The sequence below is a fragment of the Durio zibethinus genome, chromosome 26 (genome assembly GCF_047325235.1).
Source record: "Durio zibethinus cultivar Kanyao isolate XHJ-2024 chromosome 26, ASM4732523v1, whole genome shotgun sequence".
NCBI lineage: Eukaryota > Viridiplantae > Streptophyta > Magnoliopsida > Malvales > Malvaceae > Durio > Durio zibethinus.
This window is the reverse complement of record NC_143187.1, coordinates 3,420,254-3,444,935: the sequence shown is the minus strand read 5'-3', so window position 1 is coordinate 3,444,935 and position 24,682 is coordinate 3,420,254. Positions and strand designations below refer to the sequence as shown.

The following is a 24,682-nucleotide window of genomic DNA, read 5'->3' as shown; positions in this document are numbered from 1 at the left end:
AAATAAAACCTTCAATCCCTCTCCAAAGAAGAAAGTTTTAGTTTTCAATCTTCACCTGTTTTGGCTTTTCTTTTCTTTTTTTTTGGATCAAAATCTCAATTTCATTTAAGTTTGCTGGAATTGGGAATTCTTTCTTTCTTTTTTCTTTTTCTCTGATTCCCTCCAAAAAAGGGCCTTTCAGATTCGGGTTTGTTTCAGGACTACTGATTTACCAGATCCGAGTCCGCCAAGTCTCAACTTTAGGTACACTGAAAATTGAACCTCAAAGTCAATTTTAGCATTGAATTTTATTTCTTCAAAAACTGGCTTTTTCTTTAACTTCGAGAAACACCAGATTGGCAACCGATGGTTTTTGCTTTGATCTTTTTAATTTTTTGAGAATTGGGTTTGAAAGAAAATTCTGCAAGGGAACTAGATTTTCTTTTATGATCTGACGCTTGGATATAAGGAAATTCTTTTGGGGTTCTTTTTGCTGATCCGGGGGTATTTCAATTGTAGTCATGTTCTATGGTGTGGTGGTATGGGACCCTTGGCTTATTGTAGCCCAAATTGTTTGCCTTCAATGTTTATACTACCTTACACTTGGAGTCTTCTTGTCTTTTCTTGTCGGCACTCGTGTTTCTCGTATGAGCTTGGTCTATTTCTTTGACTTTGCTACTGTTACTACCTCTACGTTACAGGCTGGTGTGTCATTGCTTCGTTTCTGCTCAGTTCTATAGCAGGGTGAGAATATAATTCCCATCTTGTTTTATAACTGTTCTTCATTTGTATGCCTATCTATCGATGTGTAAACGAACAAAATATAAACCTTGTTATGTTCATGATCTTCATTTTCTGTTCACTCTAAAATGTTATTCACCATTGTTTGTTAAGCATAATGAATGAAATAAACGAAAATAAACTGAGTCTATTCATGAATTGTTCGTGGAAAGTTTTGTACTTTTACAATGTAAACGCCGAACATGATTGAGTTTTGCTATGTTCATGGTCTATTTGCTTAATTAATTGGCCTTGAAATATGGTGTTTGTATCCTTTGTTAAACTTAATAAACAAGTATAAATGAACACAAACCAAGCCTATTCATAAATTGTTCATCTAACATTTTGTTCTTTTATATCCCTTCTTATCTGCGTGAACTTTTGAATGCATCAATAGAAGAAATGGTTTGTTTCTATCAGCTGCTTTTAAGATGTATTAATTATTAGTTTTGCTTGAATGTGAATAATTGTTTTCATAAAAGCATGATAGCGTTAAAACTAGCTCTTATTTTGCTCAACTATGGCCTAATCTATTTATTAAAAATCAGTATGTTTCCTTCTGTTGCCTCACAAATCTTCCCTTTGCTGTGATACTCATACTTGTAGCAACTTTTAGTTATGATTAAACTACAAAAATCCCATTTTTCTTGTTTCATCCTTGATTATAAGCTGAGGATTGGCTTGGATTAATGTATAGATTACATTGTACAGTTGTGACATTTGTCTGTATCATTTGTTCCATGATATGTATACTTTTTTGATACTAGAAAGAAAAAAGATTTAGAAAGCTTTGCACATGAATTTTGAAACTTAAGAAGATTGAATCTTGAACCTTTTTTAGGATATTAGTAGCTAAGCTTGAATGTTATTTACCGCCTGCCCACATCATTGTACATGTTATTTTGCTGATTCCGTTGGTCTTCTGTATGAGGGAGGTTTATTTAGTTGTGAATTAATGGCCAGAACTAGATACCGTTTCTGTGAAGATATTACCTTGTTTTAACCTAGGTGGTATTTTATATGTTCATGTACATAAAAACTTGGAAGTAAAATGTACTAAGAATTTAAGAGATAATAATAATAATAATAAACTTACAGTGTGTTTGGATTGAGGGGAGAGGAAAGAAAGGAAAGTAAAGTAAAGGAAACAAAATCCCCCTTCCCTTGTTTGGATAACATTTAATTTAAAGAAAGGGAAAGAGGTGGAAACCAAATAACCTTTGATTTCCCTTGTAAACCCAATTTTTTAGTACCCCAATTTGGAGGAAATGCTAGGGAAAGGAAAGTTGAAATTTTTTTTTTTTTATAAAAAGACTATTATGTCCATCTTTTTATTAATACTAAAACCCTAATAAAAAAAAACTTAAGCAGATCACAATCATCCTATAATTCTTTCCAAGCTATCTCTTTTTCCAAGTTTCATATATATCTTCCAATTAACATTTTTTTTTAATTTTTTGGTGATTTGATTTTAATAAATGGTTGAATATAAATATATATATATATATATTTTGGGTTTATGAGATGTTAGATTAGCTCAAAATTCATCAATGCATATTTTTAAAATATCTTTATGTTTCACTTGATTAAAAACTATTGATATAACAGCAATTGTGAAGCCAGACAAGATAGCAAACATATCATGGTCCAAGAATGTTCTAAAATCACAGGCAATGAAAGGTTATAATTGGAAAAAATTATTATAATGAATTATTTCTTTTCTTTTTCACTCTTTATCCAAACAATGGTTATTAGAATTCTTTTCCTTTCTTTTCTTTTATTAATTTTAATTATCCAAACAAGGGTTACATGTATCCTTTCCTTTCCTTTAAAAAACTTTCTTTTCTTTTTCTTTCCTTTCCTTTCCTTTCCTTTATTAATATTTATCCAAATATAACGTTAGCTCTTTTTAACGTGCATTTTTGTTTTGTTTGGATCTACACAGAGCTGGTTACATGCTTTATTTGATTGAAAGGGCGAAGAAGTGCTTAGATTTTTCAGCCACCCTCTATATTATCCATCTTTTTATATGCCTCGTATATGGAGGTTGGCCTTCCTCAATAACATGGTGGGTTGTGAATGGTACTGGAGTTGCATTGATGGCTTTGCTAAGTGAATATTTATGCATTAGACAGGAACTGAGAGAGATTCCCATGATGCGATACCAATCAAGTAAGAAATAATTCCTGTATATGTTAGATTGACTTCTTAAGATAATTGTAATGTGAAATAAATAATTTTTTTCATTATTCGGTTGCCTGTCCTTTTCTTTTGGGATATGGGTTGCAGTGGTATTATCATGCTGGCTTTCCAACTTATTCTTTCTTGAAATTGTGGGATTGCTATTTATTGTCCTGTCATTCTTTATATTTTGATGGTTGGTCTGCACAATTAATTGTGCACTTTATTTGTTGGTCTTATGTTCAATGGGAGTACAATGATTTTCCACATCAACATCGTGAAATGATTGGGGCTAATTCATGTTATTTGTCTTTTTGGACGACAGTTGGCTGTTGCAGCACTAGTTTCCCAGTGACTTCCTTCTTGAGTGATCTGTTATAGGCTTGCATCACTAGTTTTTTCCTCTTATTCTTTTCCTTCTATACAATGTTTGTTTTGGGAGCATATCAACTTCAATCATTATAGTACAATTAACCAATCACAATTCAGAATTATGTGGATCTATCAAAATTTTATATGGACCCCACACTTATAATTGGTGGATACCTACATAATTCTTTAATATGATTGGATAATTATAGGATTGTAGTAAAAAGAATTGTAGGTGAAATGCTCCCGTTTGTTTTGGGAGATGTGTTAATTTTGTGGATTTAGATTTAATTATCGGAGAAATCTTGCACTTGCTAAAGTAGTTTTATAACTTGCAACTGCTTAAAAGGTGTTTTGAGAGCATGCATTTTTGGTTGAGAAATTTTTTTCTGTTTAAATCAGTGACATTCTTGGAAGCATTTCCCAAAAAAATAAATCCTTTAAATTTTCAACCCATAATTATTAAAAGAATATCCAGTTGTCATGTTATTTAAATAAGAAAATATAAAAGTGATTGAACCATGTATTCATTGACTGACGACCTTGCTAGTTTTATGGGTTGAAATATTCCACATTATTTACATTTTCTTCTTTTTCAGTTTACAACTCTTTCTCAATTGTCGTAGTATTGGCTGAATTTTGAACCTATTTCATGCAGATGTTTGACTGACAAAGAATCAGGCGTGAAGAAACTCCTTGTGGCATTAAAATTCTTTGTTTTTCACTGCTTTGGAGGAGCTGAAGGATATAATTCTTTAGATACCAAATCTTATCCGCAATGAGGAAAAACTGACTTTAGTTTATGGAATCTATTTTCAGTGCTTCTGGAGACAATATAGAAGTGCTTCTGAAGATGATAGAGAGCTACCATAAAAGTTTGGGATAATGGTGCTCCAGTGAATTGAAGCTGGGGTGCATGAGGCTATGTATACATTTGTGCAAGGGCAATCTAAAGGTACAACTACATGTGACTTTGAGAACTGTTAATACACTCACTGTTTTCAGATTCTATCTGCATGGTTGATTAGTTTTTCATTCTTTAATACAATTGTTCGGTTGAGTTTTTAGGTCTGCATATGATTTGAGAAATTTGGGGTTAATCTAAAAATTTGAGCATACACTACTGACTACTGACCGCTGAGTTATCTGACCTGCGTTTCCCAACCATGTCAATTTCTGACCTTCAGGGAGTAATTCAAACTTGAGATCCATGTCGATCATGTCTTGCAACTTAAGATCATGACCAACTGCCTAAATTTTGATCTGGTGAAAATCCAAAAATAAATTGACTTATTAACATGAAAGTTTATTTAATTTCATACATTCATATGAAATTAGAAGATAAATTTGGAAAACCAAGAGGCATCAACTTGGTTAATTTGGTGGAATGTAAGAAGGCTTCAAAAAACTCTTTTTGAAGAACATAACTTTCATTTCTCCATTAAACCAAAACACAATGTTTCATGGATTTGGGTTTCTCGCAAAAATGAAAAGTAAGAGCAATGTCCTCTCCTATGCTACAACTCTTCCAAGACTGCCAAATTAAGGTCTAAAGGTGTTAGTCCTCTCTTGATTTTTGTTGTCTCCCTAAAATTCTCTGCAAAATCATGGCTGAGGTTTCCATGAAGCTGAGATGTCTCCCACAGCTTCCCCAACTGTGAGATAGAATGAATTCATTCCAAAGGACTCTAAGATTTTGGAGTGATGCAATTTCTCCATTACACTTCCCACAGGGTTTACCAACACAAGCTACATTGGAAGATAAACCATATCAGTCTAGTGTTAACCTCTAGCTAATAAAGAATGTATGTAGTGAAATTCATTGGGTGACAACCATTACCTGAAGTGATCTTTTCTCCAACATTTTTCTTAGTTCACATACCATGTCAATGCCACTGGTGTCTATGGCTGTGACAGCTGAGAAAATTGCAAGACTGTTTGTCAAATACAGTAGCAAATTCTTGGGAATAATATGTTTCACAACCTAGAGTCCTTTTCTGGTTTTTTTTTTTCCTGAAATGATAATTAAAGAGTTTTTGGAGTAACTTACAAGTCATGTCAATAATTATACATTTCAAAGTGCTTTCATGGTTTGCCTTAATCCATTCTTCCTCCTCTCTGATCCATCTTAGTATCCTATAACAAAGAATTTCCTTCATTGCTCAACAACATGCTCTTCTATAATCTGCTTGACTGATAAGATGAAAAGGAGTCACTAGTGGAGTTACCTTTCTTGTAGATAAGTTGCATTCGCAAAGTAGATAGGGGATTCGATGGCCAGTATGAGAAATGAAGGGACCCTTGAAGCTTCTCTGTATCTGTTGAGGCTTTGGTATATCTGTGTTCTGGGAATATTCCCCAAGACCACAGTGTTTGGCCTGGTGACATGCAAGAGAATCTTGAATACAGAAACTCCAACCTGCACATTCAGGCCAAGTCATTAGATCCACAGAGAAAAATTGTCGAATTTCATTGCTTCTATTTTATATCGATGCTTTTAACAATACAATACTAGAAGAAGAGGAAGTGAAAAGCAATCACTAGGAAGTTAAATGCTTACTGCAATGGCAAGTCCTAGGGGAACAGAAATGAAAAGAACCCCAAAGAAGGAACAAATACAAGCCAAGAAATCGAGTTTGTCAACTTTCCACAATTTGTATGCCGCCTGATAATCAATAAGTCCTATCACTGCTGTTATGATGATGGCTGCTAAGATGACATTAGGGGTGTAGTAAAATAGTGGCATGAGAAACAGCAGGGTCACAAGCACAGCTGTAGCTAATACTATGTTAGAGACTGCTGTTTGTGCTCCAGCATTGTAATTTACTGCAGATCGAGAAAATGATCCTGAAACACGTCGAGGAGAATAGCTTTAGATACTAAGTACCACTTTTCCAGGAAGTTTTATGAAGCCAAATGAGAAAGGTTCGTCACCTGTTGTAACATAACATGAAGTGCAAGAACCAGCCACGTTCATGAGACCAATAGCCATCATTTCTTTGTTTCCATCAACTTGGTAGTTCCTTAGAGACGCAAATGTCCTTCCCACTGCAATCCCTTCCTACAAAGCATTATCGAACATTTGGACATTAGAAAAGACTAAACATAAAATCATATGGAAATTAGATATCAAGAATGAGGTGCAATGTTATGCAAATCCACATAATTTTTCTGATTCATTTATAGGAGGGTAGGCCATCAATAAAAAGGTTTGGAATCGCACGTCTATGTTGTCCAATAATGTGCGTTAATAACAATGATTTCAGCTATTGTATAAGATGTCAATGGCATTGCTGGCTAAGGAAAAGCTTACAGTGAGGGACAGGATCCCTGTGACAATGCCAGTCCTGATAGCTAAAGCCAGATATTGGCCATTAAAGTATAGCATGTTCGATGAAGGTGGATTCAAGCCCTTTTGCAAGTGGCCAATCTGTGAAAGAGAAGGAAAAACACAACTTAGATTTGGGAGAATTTTTCAAAAGATCTTTTACATAAACTTAGAATATGGTATCACTTCTTACAATTGGGATTCCATGAGCTTTGGATTTAATGCAGAAGACTAAAAGCGTTGAGAGAAACACTGATGTTAATGGGGCGGCTGCTGATACCCAGAAAAGCTTTGGTTTCCTCATGCTCTGGATCAACATTTTCAAGCATCAAAATTTAAAGAAGTAAACTAGAATCTACACTAATCATTTTGTTTGGTAAAATAGAGATACTTACAATATGCCTTGCCGTCAACAGAAACAACAGGAAGCTGAATCCCATTACAATAGTTTGCCAGGACCACTGCAGATGAATTTAACCAATATTACCATTGAAACATTTTCTTGAAAAGAATTTTATAAAGGTAGAATACATCTTTCTACATGAAGCATATAAGCATTAATTAAACTAAATAAAATGAACAGAAGGCATCCAATATCTATAAAAGGCACCTGCATTCTGGTAATTAATTCAGTGATTGAGTTTATTAGATTAAATCAAAGGGGTAGATTGTCAAAACTTAATCTTAAGCAATGATTGTAGAAGCATTTCTAACAATAATTGCCAGATGCTTGGCCGAAAAGCAAGAAGAGCACTTTCAAGATGCTGCTAATTACTAGCATAGTTTACATTCTTCTACAAATGTTGGCACCTAGTTATTTAAAAAAGAAGAAAAAGAAAGCGAAAGTTTACATTGGTTTCCCTTGATGAGCTACTTACCTCTTTTTTATGGTCAAATACAGAGGTCACAACAGGAATGAATTGCATCTTGCCAGTGAAATGAACAATTCCAAGCAACCCCTTTAGCTGCTGTAATGAAACAATGACTGCTGCACCAGCCATGAATCCAACAAGAGTTGCCTTGGACAGAAAATCAATTATGAAGCCTAACCTGTAAATCATAAACCAGAATCAATTAAAATACAATAGATAATGAACTGGCTTTTGTCTATGGTCCAATATGTTCAGGAATTCTTCTGATTTTCTATAAATGATCCATAGAGTTTAGGTATTAAGAGACCTATGTTTAAAAGGTATTAAGACAGAATCAATAAGCATAGCAGACAGAATCAATAAGCATTGTGACAACAGTTGTTTTCAGTAATCTTAAGGTTGTCAACACCAACTAATCTTCAAGGAAAATGAGCAAAAACCAATAAAAAATACCTTAAGAGACCCAAAGATGCCTGAAATAAACCAGCAAAGAAGGTAGCAGTGAAAGCTAATTTAAGGTAGAGAATAGGTTCTTCAACAGGGGAAATACTTTCACTTAGCATTGTGCCCATGACTAAGGATGCAATGGACACTGGACCAACAGCAAGATGTCTAGAACTCCCAAGGACAGAATAAATCAATGGGGGAACAAAGCTTGAATCTGCAGGAATTAATGAAAAATTCATATTAATAAGAGTTAATTTTATTTGCATTTATCCATTATTGAATTCAATTTCGAGACAGCAGTTTTGGTTCTGATACTAACATAGTCCAACAATAGGTGGCAAACTTGCAAGTTTTGCGTAACTGATTCCCTGCAGTCCAACAAAACAAAATCGATTAACATAAAATAATAAGGATTTTTTTTTTCAAATGAGGAATTTGTACAAAAACAAAAAGTGAATATTAATTTGATCCAAAACATGATTTATTCAATCCAATGACCAAGCAAATATCATGTTTGATGTCCAAAAATCATTACCATGTGATATCAACCACAACAGGACATTGAATTAAATTCACGTGAGGAATGACTATTGAAAATGACAACATAATTTAAGTTCAGAACCAACATAATTTTTTTATATAGAAAATGACAACAATAAAAACAAATTAATTTTATTATTAAAAACTATAAAACAAAATTCCAGTTCAGATAAGCCACACTTATTCACTGATAAACTTTTTAAAGAAGAGCCACTCTAATGATCCATAAGAAAATGGAATAAATTCAGAAACTTGTCCACTAATTTTCATTAGTTGACCAAACCCATAAAAACCATGAGAGAGAGAGAGAGAGAAAGAAAGAGAGATGGTATTGTGCTTTCGTGTTCATGATTGATTACCTGTGGGATTGCAAGGCTAGCAATGGTGACACCAGAGATGATATCAGACCTAAACAGCGTGAGATTATATTCAGGACCCCACTGGAATATTGGGAACAAAAACTGAAGTCCCAAGACCAGTTTCTTACACCATGTTTGGTCCTTGAACCTGTGGAGAGGATCATCAGGGAAAAATATCTCAGAAAGCCTGTGTTTTAGCTTCTGGAAAGTGGTTTTCTTTGATGGCAGGCAAACGTTGTGTATCTCCATTGCCTCTGCTTTTGGCATTGGTATCTCTGTTGAAATCTTCAGAGTTGTTGTTGTTGTTGTTGTACTTCCACCGTGGCTATTGAAATCTTCAACCCTGTTAGAGTTTACACCCATGTTTTTTCCTTTTTTTTTTTTTTTTTTTTTTTGGTGAGGAGCAAAGTTAAGAGTGGCTTTGAATTTATAGAGAAGAGAAAACGGAAGGGTATCTGTCAGATGGTAGCTATTGGGCAGCTGTTGGTTTTTGTTTGTACGGGGCACTCGGGATAATTTGATATTAGTTAACAGTTTAGTATAGTTTAGTATAAGGCGTAGTCGATCGAATTCAATTTTATATAATATTAAATTTGAGTTTAAATTTAATTTTAAATTTGATATTTAAAATACGATTTAAATTCGATCGAATTTTTTTTTTAATTTGAGTTTGACTTAAGATAAAAATTGAATTATTTAAATTCGTTTGATTAGGCTCGATTAACTTATACAAATAAATTCGATTCTTATATTCGATAAAAATTCGATTATTTATGCTCGAATTCGAGTTCGAGATATTTTATCAATTAAAATAATCAAAATATATTAAAATATAAAAATTCGATTAGGCTCGCGAACTACTCGAGTCGAATATAAAAATACTCGAACTTGATTCGATTAATAAGTTAAGCTATTCGAGCTTAAGTCTGATTCGATAATAATTAAATTGAATTTAAATTTTATTTGAATCAAATCCGAATAATTTACGAATACTAATATTTTATTTACACGTCTAATTTAGTATATGAAATAGTAGTATTGTTAATGTAGTCATTCTTTTGCCACTTAAAATTTCTTCTTTTATTTCAGATTATGATTTTTTTATATAAAAAAAAATAGTAGTATTTTATTAACCACAATGAACACTCTTTGAATATATCAATTATTTAGTTACAATTAATCAATTATAATTCATAATTGAATGATTTATTTATTTTGATTTATTTAAAATAGCTTTTGGGTTTAATCTTACAGCAGCAAGAGAGAAGAACATGGATGATTCTTGGGGCCATTGGCAAAAAATATTTAGGCGTGAATTATTGTTTTGGATTTGGCTTAGACATTCCGAGTAAAACAAAAGAGACCATGCAAGTTACAGCATAGATTAACATGATCATAATACAAATGGATTAGCATAATAATAAAAAAAAAAAACCTTTTTCTTTACTAAAATGCTGCTTAAAGTTTTCTCCCTCTTAAAAACTTTGCTTTTCTTGGGGTATTTATCAAAGATTTTAGTGCAAAGCTAAAAATTCTAGTTCTGGCATTTTGTTCCCTTGTTATATCCACAACCATCTACAAGTTTCTTTTTGCCAGGCAAAAAAAAAAAGGGCTTTGTTCTCTTGATTGATGGTTTTTCTTAGCTAAATTGCTTGATATGGAAAACTGTTTAGTCAACAAATTTCACATCCATTTGGACAAAAAAGGAAGGATTTGTGTAAAAATTTATTCATTTATATGAGCTGGAGATTATTTATTTAAAGTATATTTTAACAATATTGAGAGAGATCTCAATGTTGAAAACTGTTTTCCAATTTGTTTAATTTGTATTAGACACCCTATTAATTAAAAGCATATATGACCTAATAATGTCCGCAAGGAAACTTTTGTTGCGTGAAAGTGAAATTCATGAACTAAATATAACTTTTTATCGTGGTAAAATTCTATTCATTAGGAATTACTTAGATGATTAATTTATATATACGTATATTAATATATGGTTTTATGTTATAAGTATATTCTTATACAATATATAATAATACATTAGAATACGTTAAAAAAAAAAGAAATACGCAAAAGCATTGAGTATATAATAAAAACATTAACACCGAGTAGAATTGTTAATTAATTAAAATATTAATTTTTAATAAATATTAAATTAAAATAATTTAAAATGAAAATGAGTTATTTATTAAACATTATTACTTTAACAATAGATCTCGTAATAAATTTTTTTAAATCATTAAATTTTTATTAGGGAATTGTGAAAAATAGACATTAATCTTATTCTAAGTTTACCTAAAGCCTTGAAAAAAAAAAAAAAAAAAGTGTAAAGAAAGACAGTGTAACTTTCCGAATTGCTTTGGAATAAGGAATATTGTTTGAAATCTTTCTATTGATATATCTCTTTGGACATTAATTCCCATTATAATCCGCTCATTTTTTTTTTTCTCAATTTCAGACAGAAACAAAGAATTACCTAATGCAAAGTTGGAAAGGGTCATCTACCTCCCAAATTTAGCTGCTTGAAGTGAAAGCTATCCTTTCAAAAGGGTCCAAGGGAAGCTATTTTGAGGCAGAGACTACCTGAAAAAAAATAAAATACAAGTCATTACCAAATTTCTTGCGCATCAATCTTTAAAAAAATTCTCAACGGTTAAAATTTAAGATTCTAAGTTATATTTTTTGGAATTAAATTAAGAAATGGAGATGAGATTTTTAAAAAATTACTAATTGCTACATGAAGTTGGTATGTGTTACATCAATATTATTACTATTATTATAATTTTTGGCTTCTTGATTGAAGTTATAACATGGCCTAATCGAATTAATTAAATAATTAGATTAATGTGTCAATTATTCTCGTTAATAATGGCTTTGTAGAGGAATAGGAATATGTCAATATTCCAATTTCAGCTTCCCTTCAAAAACAAGAGGGAGCTCTTTAAATCAAGACAGTCTAATCGGCGATAGATTCTATAGTTTTTATTTTACTCTTTTTTTTAATTCTTTCTTTTTCCTTCTCTACTTTTGATTGAACATTTATTCTCGACAAAGTTATTTCGCCCTGCAGTTCAATTCTTTTTGTGAACGGTGTTTGAAGAGGGATATTAATTGGATATACCCTTTTTTATTTCATTTCATGCGAGCAACTTTTTGAGCATGAGCGCAGGGCTTGACTGTCTTGGTGCCGATTGATTGGGAGATGTAAATGTGTTTTGATTGGTTTTGGCTTTTGTCATTGTTTTATTTTTTTTTATTTTTTTTTATATTACAGATGAAGGATTTGAATTAAAATTTTTTTTTTTATAAAGAAAGTTTCGATCTTAAAATAAAAAAAAATGAATTACAGTACCTGAAATTTGAATTTTAAACATATTGAATTTTATTTTTTAAGAATAATTATATAAATTAATTAAATTAAATTTTAAATTTCAAATGCATCTATTTGGACATGCAAAAAATTTATATTTATCAAGAATCAAATGCTTGGGTTTTTTTTTTTTTTTTTACTTATACGTACAAAAGGTGAAGAGTAATATTTAGGTATATATACTAAAAAAAGGGGAAAAGAAAATGAAAGTTATTGTTGAACTTAACATTCAATGTGTATTTACCTTGGCAGCGGTATGCATTTGACTATAGTGCTTTGCTAGAGAAGAAATTAAAACATCAGAGGAAAGCAAAACAATCTGCACATTTCATTAAAAAAAAAAAAGTGGAAAATGAAACCCGTCAGCTTGTTTTACTTCTGGTTACAAACGGGTTGGTTCCAATTTGACCAAAGTCGACCCTAATTGAAAATCGAATCAAAACCAATTTGATTGTTCAGTGTTACCGAATATGAATATTTTTTTTCTTTGGTTCATTGCATGTGTCGTGTTGCCTGTTATTCATGTCTTCATCAGTGCTGCAAATAGTTTTGGGAGGATAATGTTGTGTACGTATGGAACACATCACACTAGGGCATTGCTTGATGAGATCATAAAAGAGCGGAAGAATGGAAGGCAGTTGATGGAAAAGTGAAAAGAAAATTATTTTCGTTGGTGTTTGGTAATAGAGAAAATTGAGAAGAAAAAAATTACGAGAGGTGATCATTTTCTATCTTTCTTCACAAAATAAATCATTTCAAGTTGGAAAGACATGAAAGGGAGCAAATTGAAAGACATGCAAGTCAAGTGTTATATATCTACAAGATTGTCCCTCATTATTTAGATTTTACATTTTTTTTCTTAAATTATAAAAGGTATAATGGTAAAATAATTTTTTTTCATTTTCTTTATTTTTCAACCCTCTATAATTTTTTATCACCAATAAAAATAAATATATATTTTCCGCCTTTTCAATTTTTTTGCTCCTTCAATTTTAGCTTTTCATTTTTTCTATATATCCGGTCATTCACCCTACCAAACAAAGCCTAAAATAAAGCTGAGCCCCACATAGTTGAGAATGCAGAAGCTGAGGATCGTAATTGAGTCAATGTGGATTCCACTCATGGGTAATGTGAAAACAACGAAGAAGACAACAATATCTCTGGCCCTGATGAGGTCAAAGAGAAGGAATTTTGGTTGAAATATAGCCTATAAACAATATCGCGTTGTGGATTTTAACTAGAGAACCTTTCTTCCATGAAAGAAAATAAAAAAAAAAAAAAATTTGGGGTGCCTTTCTTTTGACCAACAGTCAATTTAGATGTAGCCCTACCATTAACAAAGATATAATGTACTTTTGCATTGCCTTTGTTATATTTATCAGAAAAATAAGGTATGACAAGGGTACATGGTCATAGGTTCACTACTAATCAACTTAATCACCCTTTAGTTATCAAAAGAACATACTTGGTCTTTCTATCAAAAAGAAAAACAGTATATTCAGTATTCTTGCATTGGATTTCTGTCGATCAACTTCTCTTGTTTAATTTACAGCAGACTGCAGACAAGTTTGATTAATTATAAAACCATGGTTAAAGGTCCAAGTTCATGATCATTAGGAGGCCATCTGATCCAGGCGGCTAGTTTTTATTGGGATTTGCCTCATGGCATTTCTCAAGGGTTACTTTTTTTTTTTTTTGTTCTTTTTTCACGGTCACCATGATTTTATAATATTTTGTACACTATAAAGCACTGAAGAAAAAGTTAGAATCAATGTTGAAACCTGTCAAAATTCATGTTTCGATCCTCAGGCCAAGAATCGCCGACAGTCAAAAGTTCACGCCTTATTGAACGATCAGTGATTTGTCTTCCCACAATATAATATCATGAGCCACTAATATTTCCAAGGCAAAAGAATTTTTTTTTTTTTTTGACTTTGGTTGGATATATGCAAAGATCGAGTAGATTCTTTTTTTCTAGCTAAAGACACCTAATTCACCTATATGCGGCGAGATGTAGAAGCCTGTTGATTGCTACCTATAAATGGATTGTAAAGGTAGAGCAATATGTTAAGCAATTTATTTGTTCCCACAACCGATGAACCAGAATTAAGCACAATATTCTTTGGCAGTGTTGGCAGGATTTGATAAGGCAGAAATGGTGTGCCATTACTGGGAATCTGACTGATTATTATAGCAAATTTAGACCAGTTTCTGGGGTCATTATTTCAACAGCTAAAATGCTATAAATTCAGGTATGTGGCAGGAATTCTTTTTTTTTTTTTTTCAACTTTTAAATAAGCAGTTATAGTTTATGCTTGTCTTTGCGGAGAAGATTGCCCTTTAGATAGACTAAAGTGAGAAAAAAAGCCTCAGTTCCCATTTGCAACAGTGTTCACGTCTGTTCCAATTCTGTTCAATCATTTTGAGCATAATAATTAATAAACTGTTGTTTCAAATGGAACTATATCAACAGGACATAAAAGCATACCAGATTTTCCCACAGGGATTAACCATGTAGGCAAGTGGTACTCTCCACATTCTATGCCAAGTTTCAACTTCCTGACACTGGTAATCTATTTAAGAGCCACCTAATGGTTGACAGTTGCCCACATCACGTGCTTTTAGACCGAGCTGTTCTGGAGGAAACTTACATGGCTAAACAAGAATCCCAGGTTGGATAGAGAAGTGTTTGCAATTTTACTTGTTTTAATCATAAACGTATCTCTAAAGTATAATTAATAAAAAAATTTGAAAGATAAGTAGACAAATACTAGGCCCACACGCTTTCTGCAGGATGCCATTTATGGGGAAGTTGAATGGGAATTTCAAAAAGATTCCTTTGTGGCTATGTGCCTGAAAGAACACACTTTCACTGGTTTGTAAATTTGGAACTTTGAGACTGAGTGTCTGGGCATATCAGTCCTTGTCAGGCAAGCAATGCCTGACATTGTAGTGCTTGACTAGGGTCCAACTCTAGTTCAGGATGAAGATGGGTAGCTCATAGAGGACATTGAGAAGGAACTGTGAGTGGACAGGTTTATTCCTGGTATATTCCATTCCATTCAAATTTTGTGCAAATCACTTTTACAAAGTAGTTTCTGATCTATGATCATACCCAATTGACTAATTTTCTTTCGTGTGTAGTTTACTAATACTTTAGCCTCCAATTGATCCAAGTCAACTGAGGCGATTGATAGAGATATTTAGATATGAATCTTCACATTTTATTACCATTAATTAACAAGCATTAGTGGAGAAGGCATTAAACCCTTGATTTTGATTTAAACCATAGGTGTTATAGGTCTAGACTCTTGAGACAAGTCACAACTCAGGGATGAACCCTCACCATTTGACAGGCTATTACCACTTGGATTTGGCCTTGTTTGCATGATCACAACTTATAATAATATTTTAGCATTCAAACATACCAATTCACCATTTGACAGGACGTGTGGGATTGAACATGATTACCTAACTGCTATGAAGATTGTTAACAACATTGAGAAATCGATCATAAGAGGTAGAAAATCAGGACTGTCTTCCATTTTCCGATTGTTTTATTCATCCACCATGATGTTCATTATGTTTCATTGCTCTGATCACAAAAACTGATTTTATTAATTTCCACTTTTTGCCTTTTCAAAGAACTCATGAAATTGTGCTTTTTAGTTAGTTGAAGAATGATTCACGCTAATTAAGTTCTTGGTGATGATGATGATGATGGTTCAAGGGGTATACTTCCATATATTGTTGAATGACCTGGTGTTTAATCCATAGAAAAAGAGATCTGTTGTACCCCTTTTGCTCTCTCTGTCTCTCACCATGACAGACGTACACTTGACTTTTGCTGATCTTGCATCTTACTCGTACGTATGTATGTATGTATGTATGTTTATGCATATTCAAAACAGTCTACCATTTACTGGATTTGGTCCATATATACAGGATTACTGTCCAGGAAATACAAAAAAAAAAAAAAAAGTAATAGCATAACAAAGGCTTTGCAAAGTATTTGGCCTAATGAAGTTGTAAAGCTGTAGCTTTTACTGCCTTGTGATCTGTGAAAGCTTTAGGAACAAATGTCACATTTGGCAGGGAATAAAAGAAGTGAAAAGATGCAAAAATTGTTTGGTCCAACCAATAACCAAATATTCTTTTTGTTTGGAGCAAAGAAAAACTATAGATTTATTCTGTTGAAAATGAAAAATGCCTATGTTTCTATTTGACCAATCTCAACTTTGGCACTTTGCTTCCGTACAGTATTGATGTAAATATCATGAGACCTCTTTCATTAGCTCTTAGCTTTATTTTATGCTTATTATATGATTCGTTTTAGCAACTGTCACCTCTTTGTTCTTCTTCCTTCAAGGGGGAAAAAAGCCTTTGGATGCGGCGGAGACAATAAGAATATTTTTCATGCTTATATCTGTTGTTTCTTTTTAATTTTCTTTTGATAATATATATTTTATACCAATGAGATCACGGTTTTTTATCAAAAGATTGCTGCAAGTGTCCGTGGCGATACCAAATTTGTTTTCAAGAGTATCCATTTATAAAATATATAAAAATTTATAAACAAAAATTTTAAATAATATATTATTATATTATTTAATATATGTAATCCAACAATTATTCAACCAATAATTGTTGAGGGATTTATTTATTTTATCACAAAAAGAGTATTTAAAATATTTTTGAGATATAATTTTTTATTTTTTATTTTTTGAGATGAATACTTTAATAATGAAATTTAAACCCAAGCTTAGCGCCGCGTCTAATGATCGCATGGAGAGGTCGTCAATGTATAATCTTATTTTATTCTATTGTTTGGGCTAGGGGAATATTCCAGTAATTTTTCTTAGTTTCTCAGGCCCACTACTAAAATCTAACAGCCCATTGTGTTAAGACAGGATGATGGCTAGCTTAGGATATTACTCCTCACACTGGAACAATGCAAAAGCCCAATGAAGGAAATATAGAACTCATCTAAGCCGGTCCTTTCCTATTGTTGAGTGTAAATGAAACTAAAATAAAATAAAATAAAATAAGATTATTGCCTTGAACTTTGAAGTATTAATCAAACTGCGCCGGAGGCCTAAAGAAACGTATTCTTGTTTATAAGCTCACTGTTATTGTCAATATTTATCGGTGGCACCAACTGTATATTTGAAATAAACTATCAAAGCCTCGCATCTTTCATTTTTTGAAAGAGTTAGTTTAGTAATGTAAGTAAACGTGTTATTTGTTAATAAAATATTAAAATTTAATTATTTAATATTTCAAATATTAAAAAAAGCACAAGTAGAAGTGAACTCTTATATTCATTGAAATTTATAAAAGTAAAATCCTAAACTTGGTCTAAATTTGATGGAAAAAAATTCGTTTGGCTAAAAACATAAAAAAAAAAAAATTACAGATCTATTTTCAAATTTGTTGAAAAGTCATGTCTATCATTAGTTAACTTATAAAAACGAGGAGATGCAAATGCAATGAACTCTTCCCATCTTTTTCCAAAGGAAATTGAAACGAAAATCACAAATAAAACCCTAAAAATATAAGAGAGAAAGGGACAGAAAAAATTTTTTTTTTTCTGTTTCAAAACGTTTATCGTATATTAATTTTTATATAATTTTAAAAAATTATTTAAATATATTTAATATTAAATTTTCATAATTTTTAATATAAAAAAAACATAAAAAATAAAATATAATTTTAAGACATTTCAACAGAAAAAGATTAAAAAAATAGACAGAGAGAGTACTTACTGTATAAAAATACCATATAGGGAAAGTCAAAGCCACGGACCTTTCCTACTATTTTCCTTATTCATTTTCTTCATATCAGCATGAGCTTCTCCGAAGCAACCCCCACCATTTTTGTTTTTTCTTATCAACATGGTCAAAACAACGAAGCACCTCAAAACTTAAATATACACCGTCGATTCCAACGCGTCCTAGTAATCAACGGAGCAGACCACGTTGAATGACAGGATAGGGAAGACAGAAAAGAGTGAAAAGTCTTTGGCGACGGGAGCTTTGTAAAACAGAAACATGATATTTTCCTTAGCGGCAAAGCTTCCCCATACTATATAAGGAGTTCTAGCCTTAAAACCCCTTTTACTCTCAATTCGATTTCAGTTACAAGAAATTTCGGTTTTAAACATTTCTCTTTTGCCAACAAAACCAACTTTGAAAATGGTAAGACTTTATTTGTCATATAATTAGTTTTGTTTGTAAAGTTAGCAATTCCATGATATATATATATATATATATGCTTCTTCTTGTAGTTAGCTTTATGGCTTGCATTTTTTTTATCAAATTTGTTTTATCATAATCTAAGAAAAAATAACAAGTAAATATAAATGAATTTCATTTAGATGAATGGTGGAAAGAATTCAAAAATAAAATGATAAAATGACAGCTTTTGTACGATAGAAATATTCCATCATCCATTCAATTGAAGCATTAAAAGATAATTCGATATCATGACAATTTGTTCATAATAATGAGCATACGAAAATTAAATTTATTTGAAATGTACAACTTTTAACTGATAATAATCTTGTGTTTTCCCCCTTTATTTGCATGACTCTTTTGGTGCGAGGCAGGCTCAGTCACTTAAATTTGAGGTATACTATGATTAATCTTCTCTTTCTCTTTGTTTGAAATATATACTAATGTATTGTGATCAAGCTGTTTTACTAAGTTTGATTTTGATTTAAAATAATCTTTGGTGCAGAAAGAATTCGTTCAAACTTCAGAGAGAGTGAAGGCTGTGGATCTACATCCAACAAAACCATGGTAAATTGATGGGTTCTATTAAGCATTTGCTCTTATATTTTCCCTTTCTTATACTTCCCAAATCTCCTTCTTATTCTCTGCATAATTCAAGTTATGCTCCAATCACCAAAAGCCATAGCCAAATTGCTAAGGACCATTGAAAATTTCACTGTACCAAGCGTTTTACATGACAAATTTTCATGCAGGATTTTAGCCGCTTTGCATTCAGGAACTGTCAGTATTTGGAACCACCAGTTACAGGTAAGACATTCTACTGTTTTTCCTGATAAGAAGACTATAGTTAACTAAAATGCCTTAAAAAGAATCTGGAGTTTAACTCTGTTAGTTCATGCATTCACTCTTAAGTATTTAATGTTGGGTTCAAATCTCAGCACGTATAACACTTTCTTTTACTCCATACTTCATTTATAAAAATAAAAATTAAAAAAAAAAGCACGGCCTCATTAAGTTCTTGCTAGTACTAACTCAAATTCCCAATGCTGCCGTAGAAAATAGAGAAGTCCATCAAGGTCACCGAATCACCAGGTATGGTCGTACACACACATAATTTCTGTTCTCTAGTAATTCTCTCTTGTTATTAGCTAAGATAGTCTTTAACGTATGTAAATATGTGGTTACAGTAAGGTCAGCAAAGTTCATAGTGAGGGAAAACTGGATTGTTATTGGAGCTGATGATGGATTTATTCGTGTCTACAACTACGATACAATGGAAATGATCAAAGAAATCAAGGCACATACAGATTACATTAGAAGTCTGGCTATTCATCCAACCTTCCCATGTATGTTGTCGTCCTCGGATGACAAGCTTATAAAGCTGTGGGACTGGGAGAAGGGTTGGGTTTGCAGTCGTGTCTTCGAGGGCCATGAACATTACGTGATGCAAGTTGCATTCAATCCAAAAGACTTCAATACTTTTGCAAGTGCATCACTTGATGGGACTGTAAAGGTACCTTCAGAGAACTTGCTAATTTATTCCAAACAAGTGTTTGATTGTTCAACCTTTTTTTCCTCCATTCTTCAGATTTGGAATATGGATTCCCGTTCTCCAAATTTTACATTGGATGCACATTCGAAAGGGATTAATTGCATTGAACACTTCATGGCTGGTGATAAACCATTTTTAATTAGTGGTTCTGATGATTACACTGCCAAGGTTTGCAATTTTCGACCAAAAACTCTTTCTTAAATGTGATTTCTGCATCTGGTCTAAAATTTGAAATACACTCCCTGATTAATCATTTTTAAACAGGTATGGGACTATGAAACCAAAAGTTGTGTCCAAACGCTAGAAGGCCATACGCATAATGTTACTGCAGTAAGTGTCCACCCAGAGCTTCCCATTATAATTACTTGTTCTGAAGATGGAACTGTTCGTATATGGGACACAACAAGTTACAGGTAATTTTCCTGTGCAGTTAATAACTTTTACTATACTCTAAGGTCCAATTAAGTCTTCCGAGAATGAGAATTTTGCAGCAAACCTCAAGGATTTCTGACACCTACTTTCATATTTGTTGCATAATACTGGATCTTTTATCATATTCTTGTTATGCTAGTTCACAGCCTCCAAAGTTGTTAATCAATCTATTGACTTACAGGCTTGAGAACACATTGGAATATGGTCTTGAAAGAGTCTGGACTGCTGCTTTCATGAAAGGTTCTAGCAAGTAAGTCTCCTGACATTTGTTTCTCTCTTAGATGGTCAGTTTCTAGTCAGATTTATGGTTCCAACTCTCTGTTTTAATTGAGCACCATAGCCATTTTTATACTTTCCCCTTACTTACATGGCTACTATGATAACAGAGTCGTATTTGGATGCGATAAAGGGACAATTGTGGTCAAAATTAGTAGCTCCCATGACTCGGATTCTACCATTGTTTGACGCAAAGAAGTACTGGCTTGCGTTGTCTATCTTCAGCTTGAAGATGAAAAATGACTACATTTACTTGTTTTTATGCTCCTCCCATTAGTGTGTCTAACCAGGAATAAAGGCTTCTCTGGGCTTCTAATGAAACTGGATTTGTCATATTTTAGTTTGTGCTTGTAGTGTAGTTCGATAAATTCCAAGGAAGAAATGTCATACACAATAATGTTGATGATCCAATGTGCAAATGCAGTTCATTTAGTATAAAACAGCCTTCTAGTTCTATGCTTTGAAGATCTTTCCTTCTTTTTACTGATTAAAGGATCTTTTGACTGGAAACTAAATTATTTGGAAGAACCAATATTTAAACTCGAAGTTTAATTCAATTAATTTATATAATCATCTTTTAAGAGATATCATTTAATAGATTTAAAATTTAAATTTCAACGTATGCAATACTTTCCCTTATACCCAACCTGTGATATCTTCTGCAAAAAGACATCCCAATTTGTATATAGGAGAACAAAGCTTCATATTTCATGCTTCCAAGTGTTATTGTCACAGACTTAAGGAGGAGTCTTGAATCTCACATCGAACATAATAGGAGGGTCACTGGGGTATAAAAGGGTTCACACCTTCTTTTCCTTATGAGGCGCTTTTTGTATGACAAAACCGTGAGATCAAGGGGCCAGAGCGAACAATACCTCATAAGGATGTGAACCGTGGCGGTCAGGTTGATCTGAGACGTTAGAAGGGTGAATGCCCGGGTCTCGGAGTCGCGCGAGTTCGAAGCTTAAGTCTCGATCCGTGACAAGTGATATTAAAATCAACTCTATACCGTTCGATCTACGTAGGTAAAAAATGTTGAAATGATTTTTTTTTATAAAATCTAAAAAATAACTGGATTAGCATGAACCTAGACATAAAAAAATTTGAATTAAAAAATGTTTAAATATAAATTATCCAAACTCAAAATAACTCAAAAATAAATTGACTAAAATCTGACCGGACATGAATCTCACATGACTGGAACCATCCATTTGCCACCTCTAAATATAGATCATATAAAACCTTCCATTAAATCAAAGGGACTGTTATTGGTTTAGTTCTCCTTCATTTCGGGAATCTCCGAATTAATTGCATCCTTCATTGACCAAGGGTTCCAGGCTTAAAAATTCAGATTTATATATGTTTCAAAGCACATCAAATTAGATAAAAACATAAAGGGAGGAATCTGGAAGAGAAGAAGGCAGGCAGCCATGGACAGAAACAGAGGAAGCAAAGTTGTTTTAGTGCTTGTGGTAACAGCCATGATTACGATGATGATGTTCGCTACAAGCGTCGAAGCAGTGCCCTTTCGCTGCGCTCTAAAATGTCAGCTTAAGTGCGCTGCTAAAACAGGACTAGGTCGAGCAACCTGTACGGACGATTGCTTAAAACAATGTGACACCCCAAAGCCCAAAGCGCCATCGGATCTTCACCGCTGTTCTGACCCCGGCTCTGGTAAGTAAAAGATATCTTTTTATAAAGCTTTATGATTGAAAAAAGAATTATTATAATTACAATTGAAAAAAATTAATAATAAATTTATATTAAATAAATTTCATTAGAGTTAATATTTGAATTCAATTGTATTACTAAAAATTTATCCAGTTGAATCTTGTTATTATAAGTTTATTTTATCATTATATTTATAATGAAATCTTTCAAATTCACTATTTTTTAAAGAAAAAATAAAATATATATTGAAAATTCAAAAAAATTATTAAAATATAAAAACAATATTTTTATTTTTTTTTCCAAGATAAATAGTACAAATATAAGCCTTTTGGTTTGTGTCAATGGTTCATTACCTCTCTCAAGTATGGTTATTTGATTCATTAGGAAAAATTCAATGGTTAGGTACGTAAAAATACTCTTTTGACAGATCTAAATACTATATTTTTTCTATTTAATTTTATTAGTATTTATTTTCACGTGCTTTTTACGTTAATACTGATTGTTTTATCTATTTGAACATATATTTGCATATTTTATGAATAAATGAAAATAATAAAGTGTATATTAATGGAAATTTTTATTAAAATGTAAATTTGTTTCATGTGAAAATTATATCAAATTAATATAATTTTTATTATTTTAATGTCAATGAAAAATAAAAATTAAAAAAAAAGATAAAGAAATTCAATTTAAACTTTAACTCTTTTTTATTTATCAAATAAATTAATTTACTTTTTAAAATTAATGAAAAATTAAAACTCTAAAATAAAACAATTCAAATTAAATTTTAACTCTTTTTTATTTAGTATCAAATAAAATCCATTCAATAAAAGTTTTTAATGAAATTAAAATTCTTACTTAGAAATTAAATAAATTTTACTAATAATAAAAAATATTTACAGTTATAATTTAAAAATTAAGTGTATAACAATGATAATTTTTATCCATTTAAAAAAATTTTTACGGTCATATGTATATATATATGTGTATATATTTTTTCGTATTGTTATTTTTCTTGACTCTTGTATTGATATATGGATGATGGATTCTTAATTTCTCATAATTGTTAATTTGTGTTGGGAAAATTGCAGAAAAAGTGGGTGGCTGCTCAAATTAATGCTACAAAAATTGCAGCAAGCTCTATCCATCTGATTAGCATTTGTGCAAAGTGGAAGACAGGGAGAGCAAATTGATGCTCCTTTGACTTTGTTCTGCCAGCTTGTCCACTTCTTTTTTTTTTAACTTTATATTAATTATTATATTAAGATGATCTTAAAAAAATGAATTTTAATCACCTATAAAAAATACTACAACAAGAACATGTATTGTGGCAAGAAAAACAGTAATACTAATGTACATGTGGATTCAGGGTTTTTTCAAGGGTATCCGTTTGTATATAGATAAATTGTTATGAATTTATTAATTTTATCGACAAAAATAAATTTTAAAAGTGTTTGAGAAAATTTTTATTAATTTTTTAATTTTAAAAATGTTAATAAATACTATTTCTAAATGTGGATTCGACCTTCTCTATCTCCTTGATCACTCAGCCAATATTTTCCTATCATTTCAACATTTAGTTATTGAAATTGAATCAATCTATAATTTGGATCTCATGGTTACCAAATTGACAAATTGATAGAAAAAAAAAAAAAACATAGGCTAATTTTTAAAGAAAGATGTATGAATTCAAATTTTAATTCAATTAATTTATAAAATTAATTTTAAATATAGCATTCAACAATTTTGAAATTGAAATTCTAATATTTACAACTTTTTTTTGGCTTCTTTTATAAAAAAGAGGCTAAAACTATTAATCATGTAGTCTTTTTTCATAGTTGATATTTTTGTTATTTATTTTTAGTTTATATATAAAATATCTCTTGAATTATAATTAAATAACTGTTAAAGTTCTTATTATTTTATTATAATTAATTAAATCTTTCAAATATTTATTTTTATTCAATTGAGTTATTAATTGGACAAATTGCTAAATGATCGCAACTAATTTTTGTCAAATTAAAAGTTTGATTAAATAAAAATAAATGTTTGATAGTTCAATTTGATTAAAAAATAAGTAGATAAGAATTCAATTGATCACAGTAAAATAATAACCGCTTAAATAAATATTTAATTTTAGTTAAAAAGCTTTTTTATATTTAAGCCTTTTTTTATTGTTTTTTTAAATGATATGGACCCTCGATCTTTTCCTTTATTCGACTATCATTCTGATCTTATTAGGATATTATTTATTTATTACAAAATAAATCATACTTTGAAAATATAAAAA

At 31.5% G+C, this 24,682-nt stretch overlaps 3 protein-coding genes and 2 long non-coding RNA genes across 6 annotated transcripts; 4 read left to right on the top strand and 1 right to left on the bottom strand.

The window, feature by feature from the left end:
* The first annotated feature begins 122 nt into the window (after positions 1-122).
* Positions 123-4,320, top strand: LOC149511149 (uncharacterized). The gene is made up of 2 exons (XR_016334295.1): positions 123-243; positions 4,129-4,320. It is a non-coding gene; the product is annotated as an uncharacterized LOC149511149 (long non-coding RNA).
* Positions 352-2,942, top strand: LOC111274507 (uncharacterized). The gene is given in 3 exon segments (XM_022859195.2): positions 352-675; positions 678-723; positions 2,705-2,942. Coding segments are annotated over 3 exon segments (459 nt in total). The 5' UTR covers positions 352-500.
* Positions 4,321-4,729: 409 nt separating the features above from the next.
* SULTR3;4 (sulfate transporter 3;4) lies at positions 4,730-9,257 on the bottom strand. Its single transcript, XM_022859197.2, has 13 exons — positions 8,856-9,257; positions 8,276-8,324; positions 7,963-8,170; positions 7,516-7,687; positions 7,033-7,098; positions 6,831-6,944; positions 6,623-6,739; positions 6,244-6,370; positions 5,870-6,156; positions 5,538-5,728; positions 5,360-5,445; positions 5,150-5,226; positions 4,730-5,058 (listed from the first exon to the last, which is right to left on the bottom strand). The coding sequence occupies exons 1-13, from the start codon at positions 9,216-9,218 to the stop codon at positions 4,915-4,917; spliced, it is 2,001 nt and encodes a 666-aa protein (XP_022714932.2). The 5' UTR covers positions 9,219-9,257; the 3' UTR covers positions 4,730-4,914.
* Positions 9,258-18,332: 9,075 nt separating this feature from the next.
* On the top strand, positions 18,333-21,186 carry LOC111274508 (coatomer subunit beta'-1-like). Its single transcript, XM_022859196.2, has 10 exons — positions 18,333-18,425; positions 18,836-18,856; positions 18,967-19,028; positions 19,214-19,268; positions 19,517-19,553; positions 19,649-19,974; positions 20,050-20,181; positions 20,278-20,426; positions 20,627-20,695; positions 20,832-21,186. The coding sequence occupies exons 1-10, from the start codon at positions 18,423-18,425 to the stop codon at positions 20,908-20,910; spliced, it is 933 nt and encodes a 310-aa protein (XP_022714931.2). The 5' UTR covers positions 18,333-18,422; the 3' UTR covers positions 20,911-21,186.
* Positions 21,187-21,322: 136 nt separating this feature from the next.
* LOC149511148 (uncharacterized) lies at positions 21,323-23,772 on the top strand. Of its 2 annotated transcripts, XR_016334249.1 has the most exons (3): positions 21,323-21,746; positions 22,051-22,395; positions 23,484-23,772. It is a non-coding gene; the product is annotated as an uncharacterized LOC149511148 (long non-coding RNA). The 2 variants fall into 2 exon arrangements; XR_016334248.1 differs by lacking the exon at positions 21,323-21,746 and having other exon boundaries at positions 21,753-22,395.
* Positions 23,773-24,682: the final 910 nt, after the last annotated feature.

What these genes read in the sequence shown, in the direction of transcription:
- LOC111274508 (XM_022859196.2), top strand. An exon ending in TTTGGAACCACCAGTTACAG is followed by an intron (nt 19,269 to 19,516) that starts GTAAGACATTCT and finishes ATGCTGCCGTAG; the next exon opens with AAAATAGAGAAGTCCATCAA. An exon ending in TTCATGAAAGGTTCTAGCAA is followed by an intron (nt 20,696 to 20,831) that starts GTAAGTCTCCTG and finishes CTATGATAACAG; the next exon opens with AGTCGTATTTGGATGCGATA.